The sequence below is a fragment of the Serinus canaria genome, chromosome 5, assembly GCF_022539315.1.
Source record: "Serinus canaria isolate serCan28SL12 chromosome 5, serCan2020, whole genome shotgun sequence".
NCBI classification, from domain to species: domain Eukaryota; kingdom Metazoa; phylum Chordata; class Aves; order Passeriformes; family Fringillidae; genus Serinus; species Serinus canaria.
This window is the reverse complement of record NC_066319.1, coordinates 39,681,576-39,703,052: the sequence shown is the minus strand read 5'-3', so window position 1 is coordinate 39,703,052 and position 21,477 is coordinate 39,681,576. Positions and strand designations below refer to the sequence as shown.

Sequence of the window (21,477 nt, the reverse complement as noted above, 5' to 3'; positions counted from 1 at the left end):
AATGAAGACAAAAGATACAAAACGAGAACTGAAGGACACTTCTCTGGGTCCTTGCTGTGAGGCTGGAGGCTTGTGGTTAAGCCTCTTGTTTCTGAATAATTCCCCAAGCACTGATACAAGGGCAAAGTAAAGATCCTAAAGAGAATTCTACTCTTAAACAACTGAATTTTATCAACCTACATCCAATGTAATGAAGCTGAGTTAGTTTCCTAATAAAAAGATAGATCTCACAGTCCCCTAAGCTTGACAATACTCACATGCTGGCCAAAGTGGTGCCTCTAGCATTCTTATCTGCCCAGGGTTAGAAACCCAATTCTATATGTATACACAGTTTCTGCTTTCCTTATCCCTCAAGGGGATTTCTCTAATGTAACAAGGTATAACACAAAAAAGACTGTATCTGAGAGTGATCCCACCTGTTAAAATTTTTTCCTCCTCAGGCTCCTTTTGCTGTTCATTTATGCTGGAGCTAAGGGAGAACTCTTTTACTTCCGCCTCCTGTACAAAGATTGACTCACCTGCCATGGCTCCCTGAACATTTAACAATGGACTAGAGGAGGAAGTGACTATGTCTGTGACAGCACACACCTGCTAAAGTCTGTAACTAAGATATGTAAAATATAACCAGGCAATGTTGGTGGAAAATGCTCAGATACACAGAGATTCTAGCATGGGTTGTTATCTATTGAAGAAGCTGGCTCAGTGACTGTATATACTGCAGAGGCAAGACCATCCTATCCCACACATTGCAGGAAATTACAGAATATAAATAAAAAAGACTACTTATACAGAGATCACAGACAGATACCATCATGATATAGACATTCAGCCATCCTAAGAGCAGCATGGCACACTGACAGCAAAGCAACACCAGAGGTGTGATGCTAGTTGTTTCACAGCTTTTCTTTTTTTTTTTTTTTTTAATCACTGCAAGCCTCATTGATGGCCACAAAGCACTGTATTTGTATTGTAAAAAGTAAGTGCTATTCTTCCCTCACTCCAACCAAAGTCCTTAGAGGAAATGGATGATACTTCACAAAAGTGTTTATTATTTCAACCAAGACAGCACAAATTCCTAGCAATAATTTTCTCAGGCTAAAAGTGACAGAAGTTTTCCAGGTCTGTACTGCTCCTTCTGAGAATCCTCAAGAGACACCTTACTTGGAGGAAACTACCTTTCAGAAAAGAGCAAATATGTTGTGTTTTGTTGATAGCTAAAATGCAGCCTAAGAAAAAACTTCAGAATGGAATGGTAGGTTCCATTTTGATTTAGGTGCTAGGGATTTTTAATATGGGAAGAGAAAAAATTTAGAAATTCTACAGCCAGCACCAGAACAAAGACAAAAAACCAGTGACATTTCCTTCCCAAAACTTCCGTACATCTGTCCCCCTTTATCGCCTGGGTGATGACGTACCAGAATTGTATTATAAAGAACTGCAAGAAAAGACTAGAAAGGTTTATATATATTTATACAGCCTTACCTGGAAAAACTAGTACTGCAGAGCAAGAATCTCCCCTTTTTTTTTTTTTTTGACTCTGTCCTCCAGAGATAAATACCGCAAAAATGTATTGCCTTGCTAAAAGAGACCATTCCAGTTTACCACAATTTTGACCTCTCTGTTTTAAACTACACAGAATACAGTCCCCCTTCCATTCCTACAATTGGAATCTATCAGCCTCTTTACCTGAAAACAGACCTCAGCCTCCAGCATTTCCAGTAAACCAATATTTCAAAAAGCAAAATCAGAGAGGAGTTCACATTACTACAAAGAAGTTCAATATTAACAGAATAAATTGAGTTACAGCATCTTATTACTGGCAGTGAAGAGTTAAGTGAGTAAAGGGGAAATTCCCAGTGAACTTCCTTCAGCAGATATAGCAGAGTGTTGTCTGTTCCTGCTTTAACAGAGGCTTTAACAAGGCTTAATGAAGCCTTGTTTTAGCCACCACATTTCTCTTTCTGGAAAGATGATCCAGTCCCTGTAGACTAAGCAAGGAATTCTGGTGCACCATACATGTAAATCTCCCCCTCTTTTATGTGGCCATTACAGAACAAAAGACTAAAATTACTACCATTATTTCAGAAGCAGACATAAAATAGAAGATGTGAGGAAGAAGCAATCAGAAAGACAAAGAAAGCTGAAGTGAAATAAATTTCTTACTCTAACAGGCTCAATTAAGTCCAAGGTACTCACTGGCATGAGACACAAGGTCCTACAACTCAAAGTGTAAAATATAACAAAGTAACGCTGTTGGTAATGCCCACACTCTTGGTTTATTTTATTTTCTTCTCTCCATTCTGGCAGCATAAAGAAGAATACAACGCCTGAAGGCAGGGGCACAAGTGCTGCACAGGGCTGAAGCACTATATCTAGCAGCTGCTAAAACAGAACATCAAAGTCTCAGCTCCCTTTGAAAACCCATCAGGCAAGAACCACTCCTCCCATTCAGCTTCCTTAGTAGCTGATACACTAACCACTTCAGTGTGTTTGGCAATTCTACAACCACTTCCAAAACAGGTGGCACAGTGGAAAATCATGGGAGAGCCCCAAATCATTCAATTACCTCCTTCTCCCCAGTGGTCAGCAACACACGTGCTGACCAAGAAGGCCAGCTGACAGAAAACAATTAAGCATTGAGAACAGGAGATTTGTAATTAAATCTCTCAAACTACAGAAAAGGCTCAGGCTTATCTTGGTAAACTGGGTCAACAAAATCTTTCTCCAGGAAACTGATACATGTGATGACAGACAAAGTCTGTCATTAGAGGAAGATGAGTAAAAGGATGTTAAGATAATTATATTGTATTGTACCACAAGATGAGACAGTACATTTTAAAATGCAGTTCCCAAACTTGTCCTGTATTCATTGAAAGATCCCTCTCTGTCAGATTCTGTCTGCAGAAGACGTTCAAGTTGCACATAACTTACTTGATCACCTACTGCCTAAAGTATTTTCCATGAGATTTCTGTCTCTACTTACAACTGTAAGATAGAAGGTAGAGACTGTAAGCACTAGTTTTGTTCACAACACTTAAAAAAAAAAGTTTTCAAATCATCTCCATTTGACCAGGCACCTGTGTTTGTGATGTTTTCTCCTCCAACATGGACAGAAAAGTCTATGATGCAGTTGTGCCGTCTCTGCTGGTCATCCCAACTGCATACTATATCCATCTTTTCCACTTGGGGATTGAGAATAGGCATCTAGGAATGGTGCTGTTTCCTTAGACATGCAATTTTGCTGGATCATTAATGACAGATTCTGGGTAAGCCTTTCAATTGATAGGTCTTTTTGGACTCCGTATGGGGTTTGAATATTTCTAATGACTCTGAAAACCAAAAGCCAAGAGTAGGTATCTTCAGAGGAAGTGCAATAGCTTTCATTTTTGGAATTTGTGGTTAAACATGAAAAAAGTTATGCAATCCCATATTCCATTTCAACCCAATCCCTTTTTCTACAGCCAAAATTAAATTGCTTCCTATGAGTACAGGGAAAATTGTATAATTACTCAGAAGTTCCTAGACTCAGGAACACAGATGGGAACCATGGAATCTCCACCCCAGGAATTCCACCAAGTGACTGCATGTAATTCTGAGCATGAAAACAAAATGCAGATATTAATCCCTTAAAAGGGCAGGCTAAAATACCCCAGCCCCTCATGGAAAAATGTCCTTTCAAGACTTCCCTCCTATCATAGATAAGACATATCAAGCAAGGAAAATAACAACAGTGTCTATCAAGAAATCTCCATTACATTCTGCTTCTTTATACTTGATGCCTTTCTTGATGTTTCAGCAAATGTTCAAAATAGAACAAACTCAAAGGCCATAACTGGTACATTTCAGAGAGAATTCATCTGCAGTACAGGCAGATAAGAATCCAAACATGGCCTCCAGAAGGCTTGAGGTGAACACAGAAAGACTTGCAAAGATGTTACCCTTCATGTTGAGTACTGTGCTTAAGGTTCTAGAGACCAGTTGCCGTTTAAGACCCTAAGCAAGCCCTCACATAAAGGTAACAGTGTTAGAAGAAACCTGAAAGTCAATGACAGGAGTAGTCGGTACCTGTTTTGCTACCAAACAATACACACAATAAACACCAGAGTGAGATTTTGACAAACGATACACAAACAACTATGCCTTGAGTAGCAACAAGCATAACAATTCACAATTCATTGTGTTACATGATACCAGGAGTTTAAGTAATTTCAGAGAGAAACATGCAACAGCAAAACATCCAGAACAACAGTTCTTTTCCCTTTCACAGAAATGCTTCTCTGTAATGTCTACACTCATATTCAGGACTTGCAATTCTTTAGAGAACACAAAATGTTAACTTCTTTTTTTTCCTATTTAGAAAATATCAGTAAAGAAAACCTCTGCACTACATGAACCACAGTCTGTCCCCTACACCACAAAACAACCTAGAAATCGATGTATATATTTTGTTCTCTTTATAGTGGAGGATACTTTCATATTTAAATCATTCACATTATTATCAGCAGCAGGAAAGTGGGATTTCAGAAACAAATGAAAACACCACTCTGACCTTTGAGAAAAGCAAAATTAGTTATGCAAACAACGTCCTGAACAGAAAAACAAACTATTTAAATGACTAAAGATGGACTGGATCCAAGTTTCTTTAAATATACCAGAAAAATCCAACTGTTAAAGCTGGGTTTTCAAAATTATTTTAAATAATACTTTTAAATGTATTATATGTGCTTACTTGTAGAAAATAAAAAATAAAGATAAAATAAAAAATTAAGATATTTGTGAACTTTGATAAGAGAGAAGTTATTATTCTCATTGATTTTTTAGCAAAACTAATTCCACATTTAAACACAGCTCCTCCTTGAGGTTTTTCAGCTTTGAAGAAAGATAAGCAAATTGTCAATACACAAAGTCAAACTTTATGAAAGACAGCTGTTCCAAAAAATCTTAATTGGCAACCTTTGTTGGAATTGTTCCTATGGGATAAGTCTAAACTTCCTTGATTTTCTGGTAAAGAATTTTGTAAACAGAAGGCTAAGGGGATCACTGATAGTAGAAATCCAAATCTCACTCTCCTGGAGAATATCCTGGAAATATTATACACAGTTCCTTACTGGAAAGGAATGTGTTCATCATGACTGAATCTTAAGAACAGCAAAGTCGATGAAGAATCATTTTGGGGGCTGAGTTTTTGTGCCTGTTCTTAAATCTCTCACATACACTGCTCGATTCAATGATTTCTTCACAAAAGATGAGATTCTGTTCTCTGTCATGTTGACTGCCTGAATCAGAAAGCCTTTAATTGTTGCTCAAATTATGATCCATCTAAAGATATTTACAGAGAAGTCAGAATCTTTAGCATTGTGAGACTGTCAAAGAATCACACCCAAGTGTCTAGTGAAGCTGAGATCAGAAATTTACTGAACAGAACATTCTAACAAGTTTTTTCACACTTTTTCTAGCACCACAGCTTGAGAAGTTTTAGGAAATGGTAATGGGAAGCATAAGTCACTTCACTAAGGGCTACATTGTCTTTAATAAGTAATGAAAAATTCTCATTTGAAATTCACAATTTGACGGTGAAAAGTTTTTCTCAACTAAGTACCAGTACCAAGAAACAAAATTCCTAAACTTACTCAATTTCAAGTCTCTGCATCTTCAACTTATCAAAATGCTAAATGAAGATAAGCTGACACCTCTTTACCCACCAGCATCTTTATCCCCATATCAAAAAATAAACAGATGGTCCAGACTTGAGATTTCCTCCTCCTTTTTAGATAGTCGACCAAACATGAAAATTTTCTCAGCTGAATTTTGAGAAAACTCAAATTTCCAGCACTGAAGACATTCATGACCCAACTTGGCTACATTCTTCACAGAGAAGATTCTAGTTTGATTTTTTTTTTCCCAGCACCAAGCAAATAAATCTTTATGCATACAAAAGGTTTGAACCAAGAAAGTCACAGCCCTTTTGCTTTAAAGGATGAATCTTGCCCAGGCAAAGTATCCCTGACAGACAGCTGCCAATAGCAGCACTGCCAGATCTTCTTTGACTAACTTTTCAGTTAAGCCCCATGTGCCAGAGAGCAGAAAAAGAGAAAGGGGAGTGGAAGACATGTACTGAGCCAGACACAATCTGAAATTCAAGCAAAGAAGCCAAGCAACACAGAATCACAGAATGGCCTGAGTTGGAAGGGACCCACAAGGATCACTGACATCCAACTCCTGGCTGTGCACAGGACACCCCAAGAGTAACACTGTGTGCCCAAGAGTATTGTTCAAACACTCTGGCAGGCTCCCCACTTCCCTAGGGAGCCTGTTCACATGCCCAACCATCCAGCAGAGCTCTCTTAGTTTTAAATTCCTTTCACTAAAGCTTGTTGTCTCGGTGCCAGTTTTAAATAGATTTGAATCAGCCAGGCTGGCCTGGCATCTCCCCACCTGGTTTGCTGTGAACAGTTCTTGGTTAAGAAATATTCATAAAAATGCCATGTGTGCAATAGGAGGGTGTCTGGAAACTGGTATCTTTTAGCACTACCGGGCTTTTTTCGCTCGCTCTCCCCTGCCTTTTCTTTTTTTAAGAATATATCTTTCAACTACTGTTGCAGAATGAAATCTTAGAAATAACTGCCTGTAATAAAGGATTCTTGACATTTCCATCTTTACACTGCACAGTCCAGCCCTATCAGAGCATTCAGAAATTGTAATTAGCACTGGTTCTGGACAATCCAGTAATAAGCTTTTTTGAGTGAGCTTTCTTGGTCATTACCAACCAAAGTTCTCTTATCCAGAGCATTTTGGTCAAACTATTCAATGTCTGATAGGTAGACACTAGTGTTAAGTAGACACTAAAAAAGTACCAGTAACCAAAAATGTTATTCATTATTATAAGCCACACTACTCCCTACACAAAAGTTGGTGCTCCACAGTGGAGTTCTGGTTGCTGCATCTTCTTCAGATTGTAAAACACACCTACCCCTAGGACCTACTGAACAGGATCACCAAGCAAAGCTGTCACCACATACAAAGGGGAACTGAAATAATCCTGACTTTTACATTTCTCCCTTCCCCTTTTTCAAAAGACATTCTTGTTAAATACTGATCTCTGCATGGTTCACAAACAGCTGCTGCTTGATACCCACAGCTCAGAGAAACCCTAGAGAATACCAGGCTGACACAGCCAACGGCGTGCAATTCGCAATCTCTGGTGTCAGCCACAAAACTTTACCAATCACAAAGCTAGGGGAAATTAGGTGAAAGCAGAATCTTCACAGGAAAGGCCAACTAACACTTTCAGGGACAGGAAAGGGGTTTCTTAGTGCTTTTGCAGGGATTTCCCATTTATATCACAGTAAAAAACACCAAAAAAAGACTGTTCATCCTGAGGAGGCCAAGCTAAAGCGTGACTCTGGTCTAGATAGAAAATATGAATGTGCATCGCTGGTGGAAAGTTCACTGTACAATGGAAGATAGCTCCAAAACAGAGCCTAGTAGGAAGGAAAACCCTTTGGCCCCTTTTGCTACCTCCTGCTCTGGCATTTGTACTTGGTCACTGAAACCCTTAACTGAGCTTCATTCCAGGCCCTTTGGCTGCTGACTCTGTAGGGCTGTCCAGGGACTGGCCCACAGGAGGGCTGCCTAATGGAAGTCTTTCTACATTGAACTCAGATCACACCCAGCTCCCAGCATTGGACAGGCCTGCTGAGATAGCAATATAACCCCAATTCAATTTCTCTTCCTCAGCTGTACAACACCAATGTCTTCAACACAGCTGTTCAAGACCTTTGCTCTCACAAGTAAGCAAACTTCCCTTCTCACACTACCCATTACAACTCCATTTACTTCAAGTGAAAAGGTACTGGGCAGACTTGGAAATCTCCAAAATATTCACAATGAGTTCAACTTCAGGGCAGTCCTGGACAGTGTGAAGCAAATGAAGGAAAAGTCACTCACCTTATCTTGTCTTTCATAAGCCTGGCTTACAAAGGGGATTTCAATTTCTACAAAGCAGCATTCTGTATGTCAGATAGGGAGGGTACAGAACATGCAGCCCCAAGATTTCAGCGTGCCTCAGTGTAACACACAGGAATAGTACAGTTCAAAGATGGGCCCATTCAATCCCTCTGTTCTTAGGCCAGATGGACCTGCCCTAAGATCAATGCCAGAAAGGACATTCTTCTGGGAAACTTCCCAATGCCCTTCTCAGCTGCACAACTGTGAACCAATTCCAACAGCTATGGCAGGGTAGCATAGCTTTCATTTATACTTCACTACGTGCAAGGCAAATCAATGGATAAAATTTGAGATCTTTGTGTGAGGAAGAGTCACAGATGGATAAAAATATTGTTAAAAGAATTAGAAAAGGGGGAAAAACCAGACATTTGTGGGATTCCCTGACAGCTCTGTGCAGAAGGAAGGGCTGGGCTGGAAAAAACAGGGCCTCAGGTTCCTGCCAAGCTGTCTGAGGCCAGTGCTTTCCAAATAGCTCAAAGAAACAGCCAAAGCTCCCTTGTAACTCTTTCAGAACTCCTTTAGAGAGGAGGGCTGCTGTAGGCAGAACCACTCCTACAGAGCACCAGAATAGAGGGTCCCCTCATTCCTACAAGAATGTAAGGAGCAGAGCAGATCTCCCCTATGAGAACTACAGGCACATTAACCCTCTGAAAACCACTCTAGAAAACAACTATTTTAACGGTGAATGGGAGGTTTAAATAAATGCAGAGGAAAGGAGAACTGGTCACTTTGCAACATGAAGTATCTAGAACTGATAACAGTGTATTTCAAAGACCTCTGAGATCAGGGAAAACTGGGGGAACATTTTGAGTCTCGGAAAAAACACAAGAAGATTGCAACTTGTTCCATATTGAATTAGGTGTTTAACAGAACAGAAAAAAATCCAGCAACTTCCACCATAGCCAATAAAATCCACCAGTGCAGGAAAAGAAGAGTTGCCTAGCAAGGACTGGGGAAAGAAAAAAAAATCCCTGGAAAAAATTAACTACTTATATCTGTTGCTCAGTTCAACATTTACTGTAATCATCAAAGAAAAACAACTGCATATTAATAAACTCAGTGTTTAGCATGGTCAGAAACCAACAAGATATTCCTATATCTAAGTTGAGATAGAAATTAAAGACTGACTAGTGTTATTAGTGTTATTTACATACAACTAATGTTTTACCCCTTCTTGATGTACTGTTTTCATCTCTTGTCATCTCTGTAAAGTTAGCCAGACAATTATTACAGGTCCAGGAAGATTTCCATTTAGAATTTGAAAAGAATGGAACTGTTCAGTTTAGAAGAGACAAACAAGAAGGGAAATTATACAAATATAGAGAATAAATAGGACAGAAAATAAACCAAGCATTTCTGTTTGCCTTCATGTGATCTTGTTACAGGTACATAGACTTTTGGCAAAATTTTGGAAAAAAACTTAAAAGACAACTTTTGCATAAATATGCACCACCTATGGAACTCATTGCTACAACTCAATGGGACTACACTTTTTGCAGAAGGTAAGATATTATTAGTCACAATATCCACACCAGACTATGAAGAACAAAGTATTGCAAGAACTACATGCCAGCTGTTAGCAGTTAGAGGGCAAAATCTATCTTCCCCTCAGAAAGGGAATTTCCCTGCTGCCCATCAGAACATTTTTTGTACTGATGATGTTGGAGATAGTTGCTCTGAAGCAGAGGATGGGCGTATTGAAGAAATTAGAAGCCCAGTCTAGGACAGCACATCCTGTGTTTACATCAGGGTATGGTCAGTTTGTGGAGGCAGCTGAAAAGAAGAAACCCAAAATCATTATGTAGTATTGGTTTGGGTGAAGGACCCCTGTCACTCCCCTCCACCTGTCAACATGGGCTGCTTGCTCTCCACAGTATGCTGTAGGGAATATTAGGAAAGATCCTCCTATCTCCTCTGGAAGTCACACAGTCAAAAAGAAGCTTGCTCCCCCTCAAATTTTGAGAGTTATTTGCAGAAAATGTAGTTGTCCAAGGCCAGCAGACGAAGGCAATGCAGTGGCTGAGCCCCTGTGCTCAGGGGAGGCACCAGGCTGCAGCTCCAGCAACGCTTCTCAGAAGCAGCTGAGTAGAGAGGCGTCACTTGCACAACTTCACCGGTGCCCTGCTCTGCCCTGCTGTGAGGCCTCAGTTTTCGCCTCCAGCTCCCAGCATTGGCTCCTACGGTCTCCCTGCACGCAGCACAAACCTCCTTAGCCTCTGGAAAAGGTCCTGTGATTAATCTCACTCATTACCTCGGCAAAGGAACAGCGCGGCGGCTGCCAGCCAAGTCCGACTCAACAGCGTCTGGGGAGCCGAGGCTGCAGGGCCAGGCCTCAGACTGTCTGGGCAAGTCACGAGCTCTCCGCCTTTCCTCTCCTGCAGCCTCCAGACAGACACAGCCAAGGCTTAGCTGTGGGAAGCAGGGATCCTTGAGGACTGTGCCAATCCATGGTGCTGAGGCCCAGAGCGATTTCCAAGCAGGATGGAGAGCAATTGGCTCTGACAATTTTCCTTAGTGTGACCAATATATATAGAAAAAAAAGTACAAGGTGAGCCATGTATTTCTGACGTTTAAGTCAGTCAGCCAATTCACTTCCACACTTAACAAGTTGTCACTGGTGACCCTAGGAGACATGGGAAAAAAAAACCAAAAAAACCAACTACAGGTAAGAGGTTGTTAAGGAAGGAAAGACAGGCACAAATATGCATGGATGCACAGGGAGAAGAACATACACAAACTGGACACAGACTTGTAAAAATGTACAGCTACCCAGGTAGTAGCTCTATTTTTCACCTGCCCTCCTCAGACCTCCTCTGAGCAGGAAGTAATAAACCCCAAATTCAGGGCTCTCAGAAATGCTGCCTCTCTCATAAAGCACAGGTAGAATCAGCATGACAGAGCCCCTGAGGCAATGCAGACAGATTACAGAAAAATCACTGAGCCCACCCTGAATCACTTCTCTACCTCAAATAAAGAAATTGAATTAATTCAGGCATTAAGGTAAAGAGAAAAGAGAACAAGCACTGTGGGGACCAAGGAACAGACATGGGGCTATGCTAGCAGAGGGCTGGAGTCAGAGCTGTTGGGCTGCTGCTGCTCTGGCACTTCTGTAGGGCTTAGCCAGGGAGGTGTTAAGGTCACTGCAGTTTGCTCAGACTGAACTGAGGACCTACTGTGTAACCCTCAGTGCTTGCTGCTTTCTCCCTTCACTTCCTCCAGAGGCAGCAGCATAGCAGAGCCTCCAAATCACCTTACACCTAGATGCTGTGCAAACAAATAGGCTCTGAACACTTGGCAAATGCAGCACTGGAGAGCAGTGAGGCAGCCTCCACAAGAAACTGCAGGGAGCTTGAAAAAACAATCTGGAAGATAATAAAGTTACCACCAACCCAGAACTACAAGGCAACACATATGTAACATAGAGAAGATACTTAGTCTTATAAAAGCTTGGTGCTAGCTACCAACTTCTCAGGAAATTGTCTCGTCCTTACTTCTAGCTGCAAGCCCGTACATAGTGAACTCTCTCCCACAGCCCCAGCTGCAACACCCATGCTGCTTCTGCCATGCTAAGCCTACCCTAGTCCAGCTCAAGAGTCTTGCAAAAAAGCAAGACTGTCCCATCAAGTGCTCACCCTTCTATCCTTGTAAGAATCACCCTGCACATCTTTTGTCTATTTCAGTCTCCCTTTTCTCACTGCTCTTCAGAGCCTGTCTAGTCAGGGTCCAAGCACAATTTATTTCACATTCCACCGCTCCAAAATTTAAAATAAAAACTAAGGAAACAACAAAGTCACTTTCACCTTCCCCTCATGTCAAACAAGGCCAGCTGCCCTCCTCTGACACAAAGGATTGAGACCAGTGAACCATAATTAGCTGCTGATTGCTGTCTGGTGTCTTTCTGACAAAACTCATTTTCAGTGAAACTACAGAAGCCAAATACACCAGCTCAGAGAAAACCCTCAAAAGAGACCTAGGATTCTTCCTCATAAGTCTAAAGGATATATACTTGGTGTGATCAGAGCACCTGAAACCTGGAACACATAGTACATGTACCCCTAGCAGTAAAAGAAACTGGCATGAAGCAGTACCAGGCACCAGGTGGGGAATCAGAATATAAAGTATCCACTACCCAGCCAAGACTAAGGAAAGCCAACAACTGAAAGGAAGGTCCTGATTTGGGAGACTGTTTTTGTCAATTGTGGCGTGCAAGTGAGCAGAGTGTACAATCATTTTGCTGCAGAATTTTTGGGATATAAATTAATACATATTTTCTATTAGAGCAGGCACAGGAAACTTTTTAAGTAGTACTGGATTTCCAGCACCTACGTTGTTGATCTGTACGAAAGCAGTAAATATATGCAATGCAACCCAGAAGCATCTGAGATGATAAAAGTCTAGACAGCATTTTCTAGTTTTCCACCCTATACTACACTTCAAGGCAAGGAAAAACAAAAACAGAAACAGCCAAAGCAGAGATTGTTTGGGAACCTGGACATACAACAGCTACATGCACACAGCCTGTGAGGCCCTGAGAGCTGCTGCTATTACTATCACTGAGAGTGATACCAGAGTAAACTAAACTTAAAACCCCCTTAGATCAGAAAATTGAAAAAACATGTGTTTATATAAATTTAAACCAGATTAGACAAGTCTACCAAGAAAACATTTCTTGATGAACCTGAGCACCTTGGCAGAAATTAAGAGCTAAGAAGTATTTCAGATATGCCACTGAGTGGCATACAATACAGAGAAAAAGGATTCTCCTCTTTTCCTTGCATATCTGAAATACTAAGAAGTATTTCAGATATGCAAGGAAAAGAGGAGAATCCTTTTTCTCTGACTGCAGTAGCCCTTCACAGGCTCTCTAATATAAATTCAACTGCCATTCTACCCTCTGACTGATGACAAGGAAGCTTCCTGCCTGCCCTAACCAAATTAGATAAGCCTGTCAGAAAAATCCAAGGAAAATAATATGCTGAGCAATTTGGAAGTGTGAGGTCAGTCTTCAGGTTTGGGATAGATGTTATGAATGAGCAGGAAGCTAATAAAACAGATCTGAGAAAACACTGACCATTTCACTGCTGAATTCTTGCCAACTTACTGCCCCTATGAGATGAACATAAGCAAAGCAAAGGAATCAACAAAAGAAAGGATATCTAAATGTATCTCAAAAGAAGTTAAGTCACTACTGGGAGAGTGGGAATTAAAGGGGAAGATGATTTGTCTAAAAGAATGGCCTGAATCCTACAGCTTTGCGAGCATCTTCTAACCAACTTCAGCAGCACAGAGCTACACAAAAACTGAGGACTGCACTTCAGAGACAGATGCTTGACCTGGAGCAAAGTGCAAGCCAGATAAGAGACCCATTCACAGAACAATTCCATCCTTGCTGAATTCTGCAACTGATAGACGAGAATCTCCATCTCAAAACAGGCAGCTTTTCTTCAGTCATCCAGTACTGAGCACAGGCTGACACCCATCAGATGACCCTCTATGAATTGCTTGCTCCAATGTAACAAACCAAGCAGAAAAAAGGCATTTACAACACAAGACAGCCATCCCCATATACCACAACCTGGATATTCCTTTTGGAATTCTCTCATTAAACAGAATTCACAGACCAAGTAATCCAGCACTGCCTCAAGAATTATTTTTTTTTTCCATTTCCAGATTTACACAAAACTCTTAACTCCCAGTATTTTGGCCATTCAATAAAAGCAGCCATGAGGATAAAATAATTCAATAGGGAGTCTTAAGACATCTTTCTGACTCTTGTTCTGAGGATAGAAAACAGAGCAACTGAAGCAATGAAAGACTAAATGACTCGAAAACGTTTGAAGATGGAATTTTCTATCAGTTGTGACTAGAAAATTCTGAAGTATTTTCAGATTGCTGTACAAAATAAAAAATTTTAGTTACAGGCACAATTAAACTATGCACACAATGCTAGATGAGGCACCGCCCTGGATGTCATTCAGAGTTCTGGGCATTAGTGGTGGGGTATGCAGCTCTGTCTGTGAGCCCATGCAAAGGTGCAAACAGAGCTGAAAAGGGAATGGAAGCTCTAGGACAGCCTGCATGCTGCTGCTCTTCCAAGCCACGTAGGAGAGGAAGGCAATTTACACCTGTTGGATATGTTCTGTATTTGGACTAGGTAATAGCTTGCCTGGATGGGGTCCAAGAGCAGAATCACCACCACTTCTCTCAATAACTTTAAACCCCTGAGGTAAACATTGTGCTGGAACAGAAACAGGCCAGGAATTCATTTCTCACATTCCTCTTCTTGAGGCAGGATGAAAAGTAGTGACTGATGAAATGAGAACAATTTCACTTGAGCTTTCCAAATCTCATTACAATCCTTCTATTGAAGGACCCATTTGGGAAAGGATCACCACTCAGATCACATGCCTTCTGCACTGTGTTTCTTCCTCCCACTTCTCTCCATCTTCCAGTAGCATTCAGGCACCAGTGATAAAAATCAGTATTTTCATGTACATAGTGCTTTCCAGACCTAAATTCATGTCTTGGAGAAGCTCTGCTTTATTATCCTGTTTTAGAAGACAAAAATGAACACTTAGGCAAAGGACTCAATATTATTTACTGGAGTGGCAAAGGAAGAACTCAAATCTCCAGCAGTCTTGAGCCTGTATTCCAGTCTGGTTACTGCAGCAAGTTTGCCTTGTTCCTAGCTTCCAAGATTCAGACTCCTGCAAGTAAGTCTTGCTGCTCTTGGAATCACAGGAAGAAGAGTTTTACCACAGAATCAGTCCTCTGCCCTGATTCCCACTAGCGTATAAGCCGTAACTATAAATTTTAATGCCCAAAATTAATATAAGGTATAAAGAAGAGATCTGGAAAAGAAACTCTGATAAACACTGCTCTATCTTTGAACAATCTACACTTAATAATCAAGGAAAAAGCATGAAGATGAGGACTTAGTGGAGATTTCTGCAGCATCAGGTCTAAGTTTACAATCTGCATATATGTCTCAATGCCAGCAAAACCTTAACTTACAGATGCAGGGATGGGAAATGATAAAGGAAAAACAGACATTTCCTCCTCATCCACTATGTTCATCTATGCCCTTATTTCACCATGAACCTCACAGCCCTGGGAAAACAGCTATTTCACAGGGCTACTTTCTAGACCTGAGAGGAACCATTACTAAGCCCTAAGAAACATAGAATTGTTTATGCTGGAAAGGATCCTCCTTTTAAGATCCTCAAGTCCAGCTGTTAACCTTAACACTACCAAGTCCACCATTAAAACATGTCCCTAAGTACCACATCTACACATGTATTAAAACCCCTCAGGTGACTCCACCACCTCCCTAGGTTTCCTGTTCCAATACTTTACAACCCTTTTGGTGAATAAATTTTTACTTATATATAATCTAAACTTTGCCTGCTGGAACTTGAGGTCATTTCCTCAGGTCGTACAGCTCGTTATTTAGGAGAAGGGACCAACACACACCTTGCTACAACTTCCTTGGAAGGAGCTGTACAGAGCAGTATTGTGCCCCCCATTTCCCAAGACTCCTTTTCTCCAGGATAAACAACCTCAGCTCCCTTAGCTGCTTCACATAAGACTTGTGCTCCCGACCCTTCACCAGCTCTATTGCCCTTCTCTGGACACACTCCTGCATCTGAGCAAGAAGCCAAACACAAATTACAAATGACCAACGAGTGCATTGCATTCTTCTTCAAAAAGGCTAGAGCAGCAATTTTAACTTACCTGACTGCTGAAGAGACAGATCTTTTGTCATCTCTATGAGTGTCTGACTGAACAGGCCACAGTGACCCTCTTTTTTTGAGTGGTGACCAGTAGCTCTGTGGGGCAGCTGCATTCCCCTTGCTTATAGCTCCACTTGCCAAGTCCAGGTTTGTTAACTAAGGAGGCAAAAAAAAAAAAAAAAGAAACAAAACAAAAACAAACCCAAACAAACTATCAGAGACAATTAAAAGCTAAGAAAAGGGAAAAAGGTATAACTAAGTAAATGGGATAGAGTATGTACTAAGAGAAGTGAAATTGCCAGACTATGGAAAAATTCAAATGCAAAAGCACTGTGCTAGTTGCATAAAGCAGTGAGCAATGACACCAACATCCGTCATGCCTGAGATGAATTCAGGGGCCAGCATGAAAATTACAACCCTTCCATTCACAGAAGAACAGAGGAGAAAAAGAATAAAGATGGGGCAAAAATCCCAAAGTAAGAAAGTTCCTGCCATGTGAAAAATAAACTCCGCATGCATTGATCAAAAGCTAGAAGCCTATATTACACTGAGCAAAGACCAGAGTACCTCTCCAGTCATGGTGAGCTGTGTCAGTAAGCCAACCATACACACTTGTTATGTCTCTACCTCACTTTATACAAACATACAGGCATAATCCAAAGCATAAGTACCTTGGATATAAAATTCAAACCAAAACTCAACCAAACAATAAAGAACCTGCTCACACAACCACGTACAAATACCGTGTTCACAAAAGTAAATGCACAAAAATCATGTCAGGTGTACATTTGCAATATTAAGCTCTAAAACCTGTAAGTTTTTAAGCATATAACATATATTCCATTGTTTCTTTCTACAAGTATTCCTCCTGCACTGCTTATACTCTTGAAAGATCAAACTGTGCATGTAGACACCATCTGTTGATGTACTAAGGAAATACATCATGCAATGGATCTACTACAGCAGTGTAACAGTTAACATTTCAGAAAAAAAAGTAACAAAACAACAGAAAAGTTGAAAAACCAACTTTGCAAAGGCCTCCCAGTCAGGCTGTGACATACAACTACTTTAAATTACATGATCATATGCTATTTTTTAGGAACAGCAGAAACATAAGGGTCTGCACAATGCCTAGGATCACAGTCAGGTGAACCTGACTTACCTGTATTGGCCCTCGTCACTTCCGTAGCATTTGGAAGGCATGTGTCCAATGCAACACAGAACACAGAAAGAAGAGTCTAACAACTAGCCCTGCATCTGCTCCAGATCTCAAAGGGGATGCTTATTAATACACTTAAAGTGTGACTTAGGCATAGCTTAACAATGATCTCTTAATAGAATTTGTTTGCAATTACTCAAACAAGTACACACCACCTTCATTTCAATACAATACACTCATACTTAAAATGGGCTTGTTAAGGACTACAGACAGTCCTCATCACTGAACTCTGGACCATAAATATTGCCATTGACAAGACAGTAGGTTGTCCCTCCACATGTTTTAGTAGTACAAGGCACCTAAGCATTTTGTAGATTCAGAACTCCTACTTCAGGTTCTGGACAGGATTAAATTCTAGTGGCTATACCCTAGGATTCTGCCCACTTCTCCAAAAGCAGCTACTTTTACCTCATCCCTTCTCAAGTCTATCCTTTCCTTTTCTTGCTCCTCATCTGTGTGTCATTATTCTCAGCTTCTGCATTTCAGATGTCATTCTCCTTGTTTTCCTCAGTACAGTTTCATTCTTACAGACTTCCAGCACTAGCTCCCTCACTACATCTGGACCCTGACCCACATTATTTCAGGTCTGGAACTTTCCACAGGAGTAGTTACTTGATCTGTCTTTCCACACTTCCATTCTTGGTTTCTCACATGTCCTATATCCTAGTAGTTCTGGTTTTACTCCCTGCCCCAGTCTATTCCTTTTGCCAACCTCTTTGTTCATCCAGTTCTTGAATGTGGGCTGCTCACTGGACCACATTCACCACACTACCACTCCATCCATTTCTGTTCTTCTGTCTGAATGGCTCTCAGTGTCCTCTCCTAAATTATGTCCAGATACAAATTCCACAGCCTCCATACCCTAGCTGCTCTCCACACCTGGCAGAACTCCTATCAATTCTGCAGTCAAGTCAGACAGGTCCCCAGTCCAACATGGACCAGGTTACTGAAAACACAGGAGAACAGAAGCTCAAGCCAAAGTACATTACAGGTGCAAATACAGAGAAATTCAGTTCAGCATCTTCAGTGTGGAGGGAACCTTCAGGAAGCTGAGAAGGTCTAGCAGGTCTTGCTGAGTACATTACACCTGAAGCTTTTTCAATAGTTACTCTGCAATCAAGCTTCAACAAAACTCTGAATTCCAAATTGCTATTTCAAAGCATGAGAGATCAAGACATTTAAAAGTTCCATAGATATTAAAATGCACAAAATATTTTTTAAATCCAGCCTTGGTTTTGGCTGGAATACTTCACCTTGCCTGAAGTGTTCTGAAACAACAATAAGCACAGAAAACATTAATTTAAATAAGGTTTTAGAACACTATAAGCCATTTCAGACAAGACCTTATACAGTGGGGCATTATCAGGCAAGTTTAGCAATGGGTAGTGTTACCCACCTTACACAGAAAACAGTATTGGGTGACATTTTGGTGCCTCTACCTCACCCTTAACATTGCTGTGTTCCACAGAATTTAATTAAAATTTAAAGCATCTTCATTGCAGTAACAGAGAGCTTCAAATTAGATTTAGTTCTGATTGTGCCAGGCACTATACAAACACCTAACAATGACAGTTGCTGGTCACAAAGAATTTATTGTCTGAAAAGAAGGAAGAATGGTAAATGATGCAAACACAGAAGGCAACATGATAAATAAAATAGGTTATATACAATTCGTTGCTTGTCAGCAACAGTGATCACAACTTTGCAAACACATCCAATGTGTGAAATGAAGATGACTTCATCCAATTTTCTCTTCTCATTATCTTGATGTCAAGAACCATTTAGTCTGATGAATTACAATCTCAATCCTACTCTATTACTGTGACATGCTTTCCTCTTTAATTATCATTGTATCAATGTATCACTGTTTATTTGAAAGCTGTCTTTTTAAGCAGATGAGCAAATAGCTTAGCATGGGTAGCAGTGACATTTCACACATTCCAGACAGACAGGTTTTTAAACTACAGTAGGATTAAAAACAGGCAAAGGATTCAGAAAGAGAGAAAGAACACCAGCAAGAATATAAGGTTTAGCTGCAGCCAGCCCACCCAGACAGGTGTTACTGCTTGCTACTATGCCATGCTTTGAGACATCTCAGCTGCTATGGATGGCCAGGATGTTTGGGAGGATTACTGAGGCACCCCCAACACATCTGTGCTCAGCAGTGGCTTCGTTTTCTAGTCTTCCTGTGCACCTGATGGAACTGCATTCTTCCCTTTACAGAGGCAAACACTTAGCAGCAAATCAGTTGGTATTCTGGTGTAAAAGGTAATGTAGAGCACCTGGACCAAAATACCCATATAGAAGAGCTTGTAGCTTCAGAAACAGTACTAATGGAGCAAATCCAAACCAAAAAAAAAAAAAAAAAAAACCTCTCCAAAATCAAGAAAGACTAGTGGGGCTCAACAGAGAAGGTGGTTATTAGTGTGGATCTATAAGAATATAATTTTCAATTTGAGTTTCAACAAGATAGGCCCCAACTCCCCTGCTTGGTAAGATTCCTGGTTTTCATTAGCAGTGATGGACTTGAGAATATTTTCCCTGACACTGACAGTATGACAGGAGACCTGTGTCACCTGCACTGCACACTTCATACATCCCAATTTTCAAACATCTCTTGTCACATCTACACATTCTTTGAGGACCTTGCAAAAGGCAAGGCAATACACACCTAATCTCTCATGATAGCAGGATTCATAAAGTTTTGCTACAATTTTTAAACTGATTGGAACAGCAAAGATGTCAGAAGCTGAAAGGAACATGCTGACTGAAGAACACCATGATATAGTAAATCCCCAAAAGCTTTCACAGAAGGAAAAGAGCCCACTTGATCTATTTCTGTCTATGATACAACATGAAAAAATGGGGGAGGGGAGAAGAATATGTGGGATGCCAAAGTCATATCAATAGAGACCTGTGTTAGAAACAGTACTTATATGTACTGTTACATTTACCTCAATATAGTGCCAATAAGCCAAAAGACAAATTATTGCATAATGCCAAAATATTTTTCTACATTTATTTTTTATTTTTAAATGTTACAAGGTAGGTTTATGACTGCAATACACTTGCCTTGCCAGCAGAGACATAAGCTTAAAAGAACTGATTTCTATGGTTATGCCTTATTCAGAGAAATTTATTTCTGAAAAAAAATTAAGACTGAAAGCAAGGCCACAACACAGAATGATACCCCAAAGTGCTGAATATAGGAGTTGAGGGGTTTTTGTTAATCTGCTTTTAAAATTCAGTATGAAATATGAACTCCCCAAGTACAGATAGGAATAAAACCTTCAGGATAGAATATGCTTCCAATTAATAGCAGCCTACAGACAAAGATCTATTGTATAGTACTTCTAAGAAATCACAAGCAAGAGTTAGAAAAAGAGCTTAATATCTTTCACTTTTCTGATATACATTATACTAGTTCTTCAAGAGTTTCCCATTATCATATTAAATAATCTTTTTTCTACAATAAAGTTAGTATTTTCTTTTTCATCTTCTCTAATGGTTGAAATAAGCTAAAGCCATCAATTATAACAATCAGAAAAAGAAAACAATAACAATGAGTGTTGCAGATCAGCCTCCATGGATTAAGGAAAAGCCTCCTGAAGACCTGAATGCTTCTCTTACTAGTTTGTAGGAGTCAACCAGGGTGAACAGGGACACATCACCACTAGAAGTTGTTACTCTGCCCCTCTTGGCAGGCAGTGAAAAAGTGACTTAAATTTTCATTACCAACATCCTGAGCAGCAGATCCAAAGTTTCACTGGTCAACATGTTACAACAAGCAATACATTATAAATTACCTACTTGATCCTCTCCAGTTGGCAGTTTTTGTACTTTTCTGGCAGAAGCCAGTCATATCTTGTTGTCTAAAAAGTGGTGGAGCTTGGGGATCAACAAAAAGTCTAAAGACCATTTCTCTTACTAGGAGCCACACTGCATCCTCTGCAGTTTATACATCTCACATTTCCATTTGGATCTTTCTGACTGCTGAAGAGGAAAAGAGGTCCAGAGCTCAAGCTATATTTCACATGTCACATATAAAAGATAGGCCAAAAGAATGCAGTAACTACAGGCCTACTTTGTCTCTTCAAAAAAAAAAAAAAAAAACAAACAAACAAAAAACCCTTCAAAATGATAAAACTTTCACAGTGAGAAACGGGAGGAGACAGAGTTTTCAGCACAACAAACTCTATCAACAAAGGCATACATGAACAAACTGTTTAATGAGAAACTTTTTGTTTAAAGAAGGATTGGACAAGGATCATGATAAGATAGATGAAAGATCACTACTCCTCTGCCTTAGGATCAGACCAGAGTCCTTAAATTTTGGTGAGTCAGGCAGGACAAGATGGCACTGTATCATGAGCTCAAAGAGGGAACCATTCCACCTGAAAACTGAAAATGTGCAAAATGTTTCATCATTTGTAGTGTGTTCTCCTTTGCCTTTCAATCTATTTTTACCATATGCTCTGTAAGCATATGCATCCATAAGTTTATCCAGTTTGACTTCTT

The 21,477-nt window shown here is 40.2% G+C and overlaps 1 protein-coding gene across 8 annotated transcripts in view; it reads right to left on the bottom strand.

Annotated features, from left to right (window-relative positions):
- TTLL5 (tubulin tyrosine ligase like 5) overlaps positions 1–21,477 on the bottom strand; it is a 122,537-nt gene that overhangs the window by 33,574 nt on the left and 67,486 nt on the right. For 6 of the 8 annotated variants that reach the window (XR_003946192.2, XM_030240104.2, XM_030240106.2 and 3 more), the window contains one exon: positions 15,742–15,896. The exons of 1 other annotated variant lie outside the window; for it this stretch is intronic. Coding sequence is in view for 6 of the 7 variants with exons in the window: in XM_030240104.2 (XP_030095964.1) it covers positions 15,742–15,896 (155 nt within the window). In the remaining variant the exon portion in view is untranslated. Of the gene's footprint in view, positions 1–10,279; positions 10,631–15,741; positions 15,897–21,477 lie in introns of those variants that run through there. One more of the 8 variants, XM_050975859.1, reaches the window with a different exon arrangement.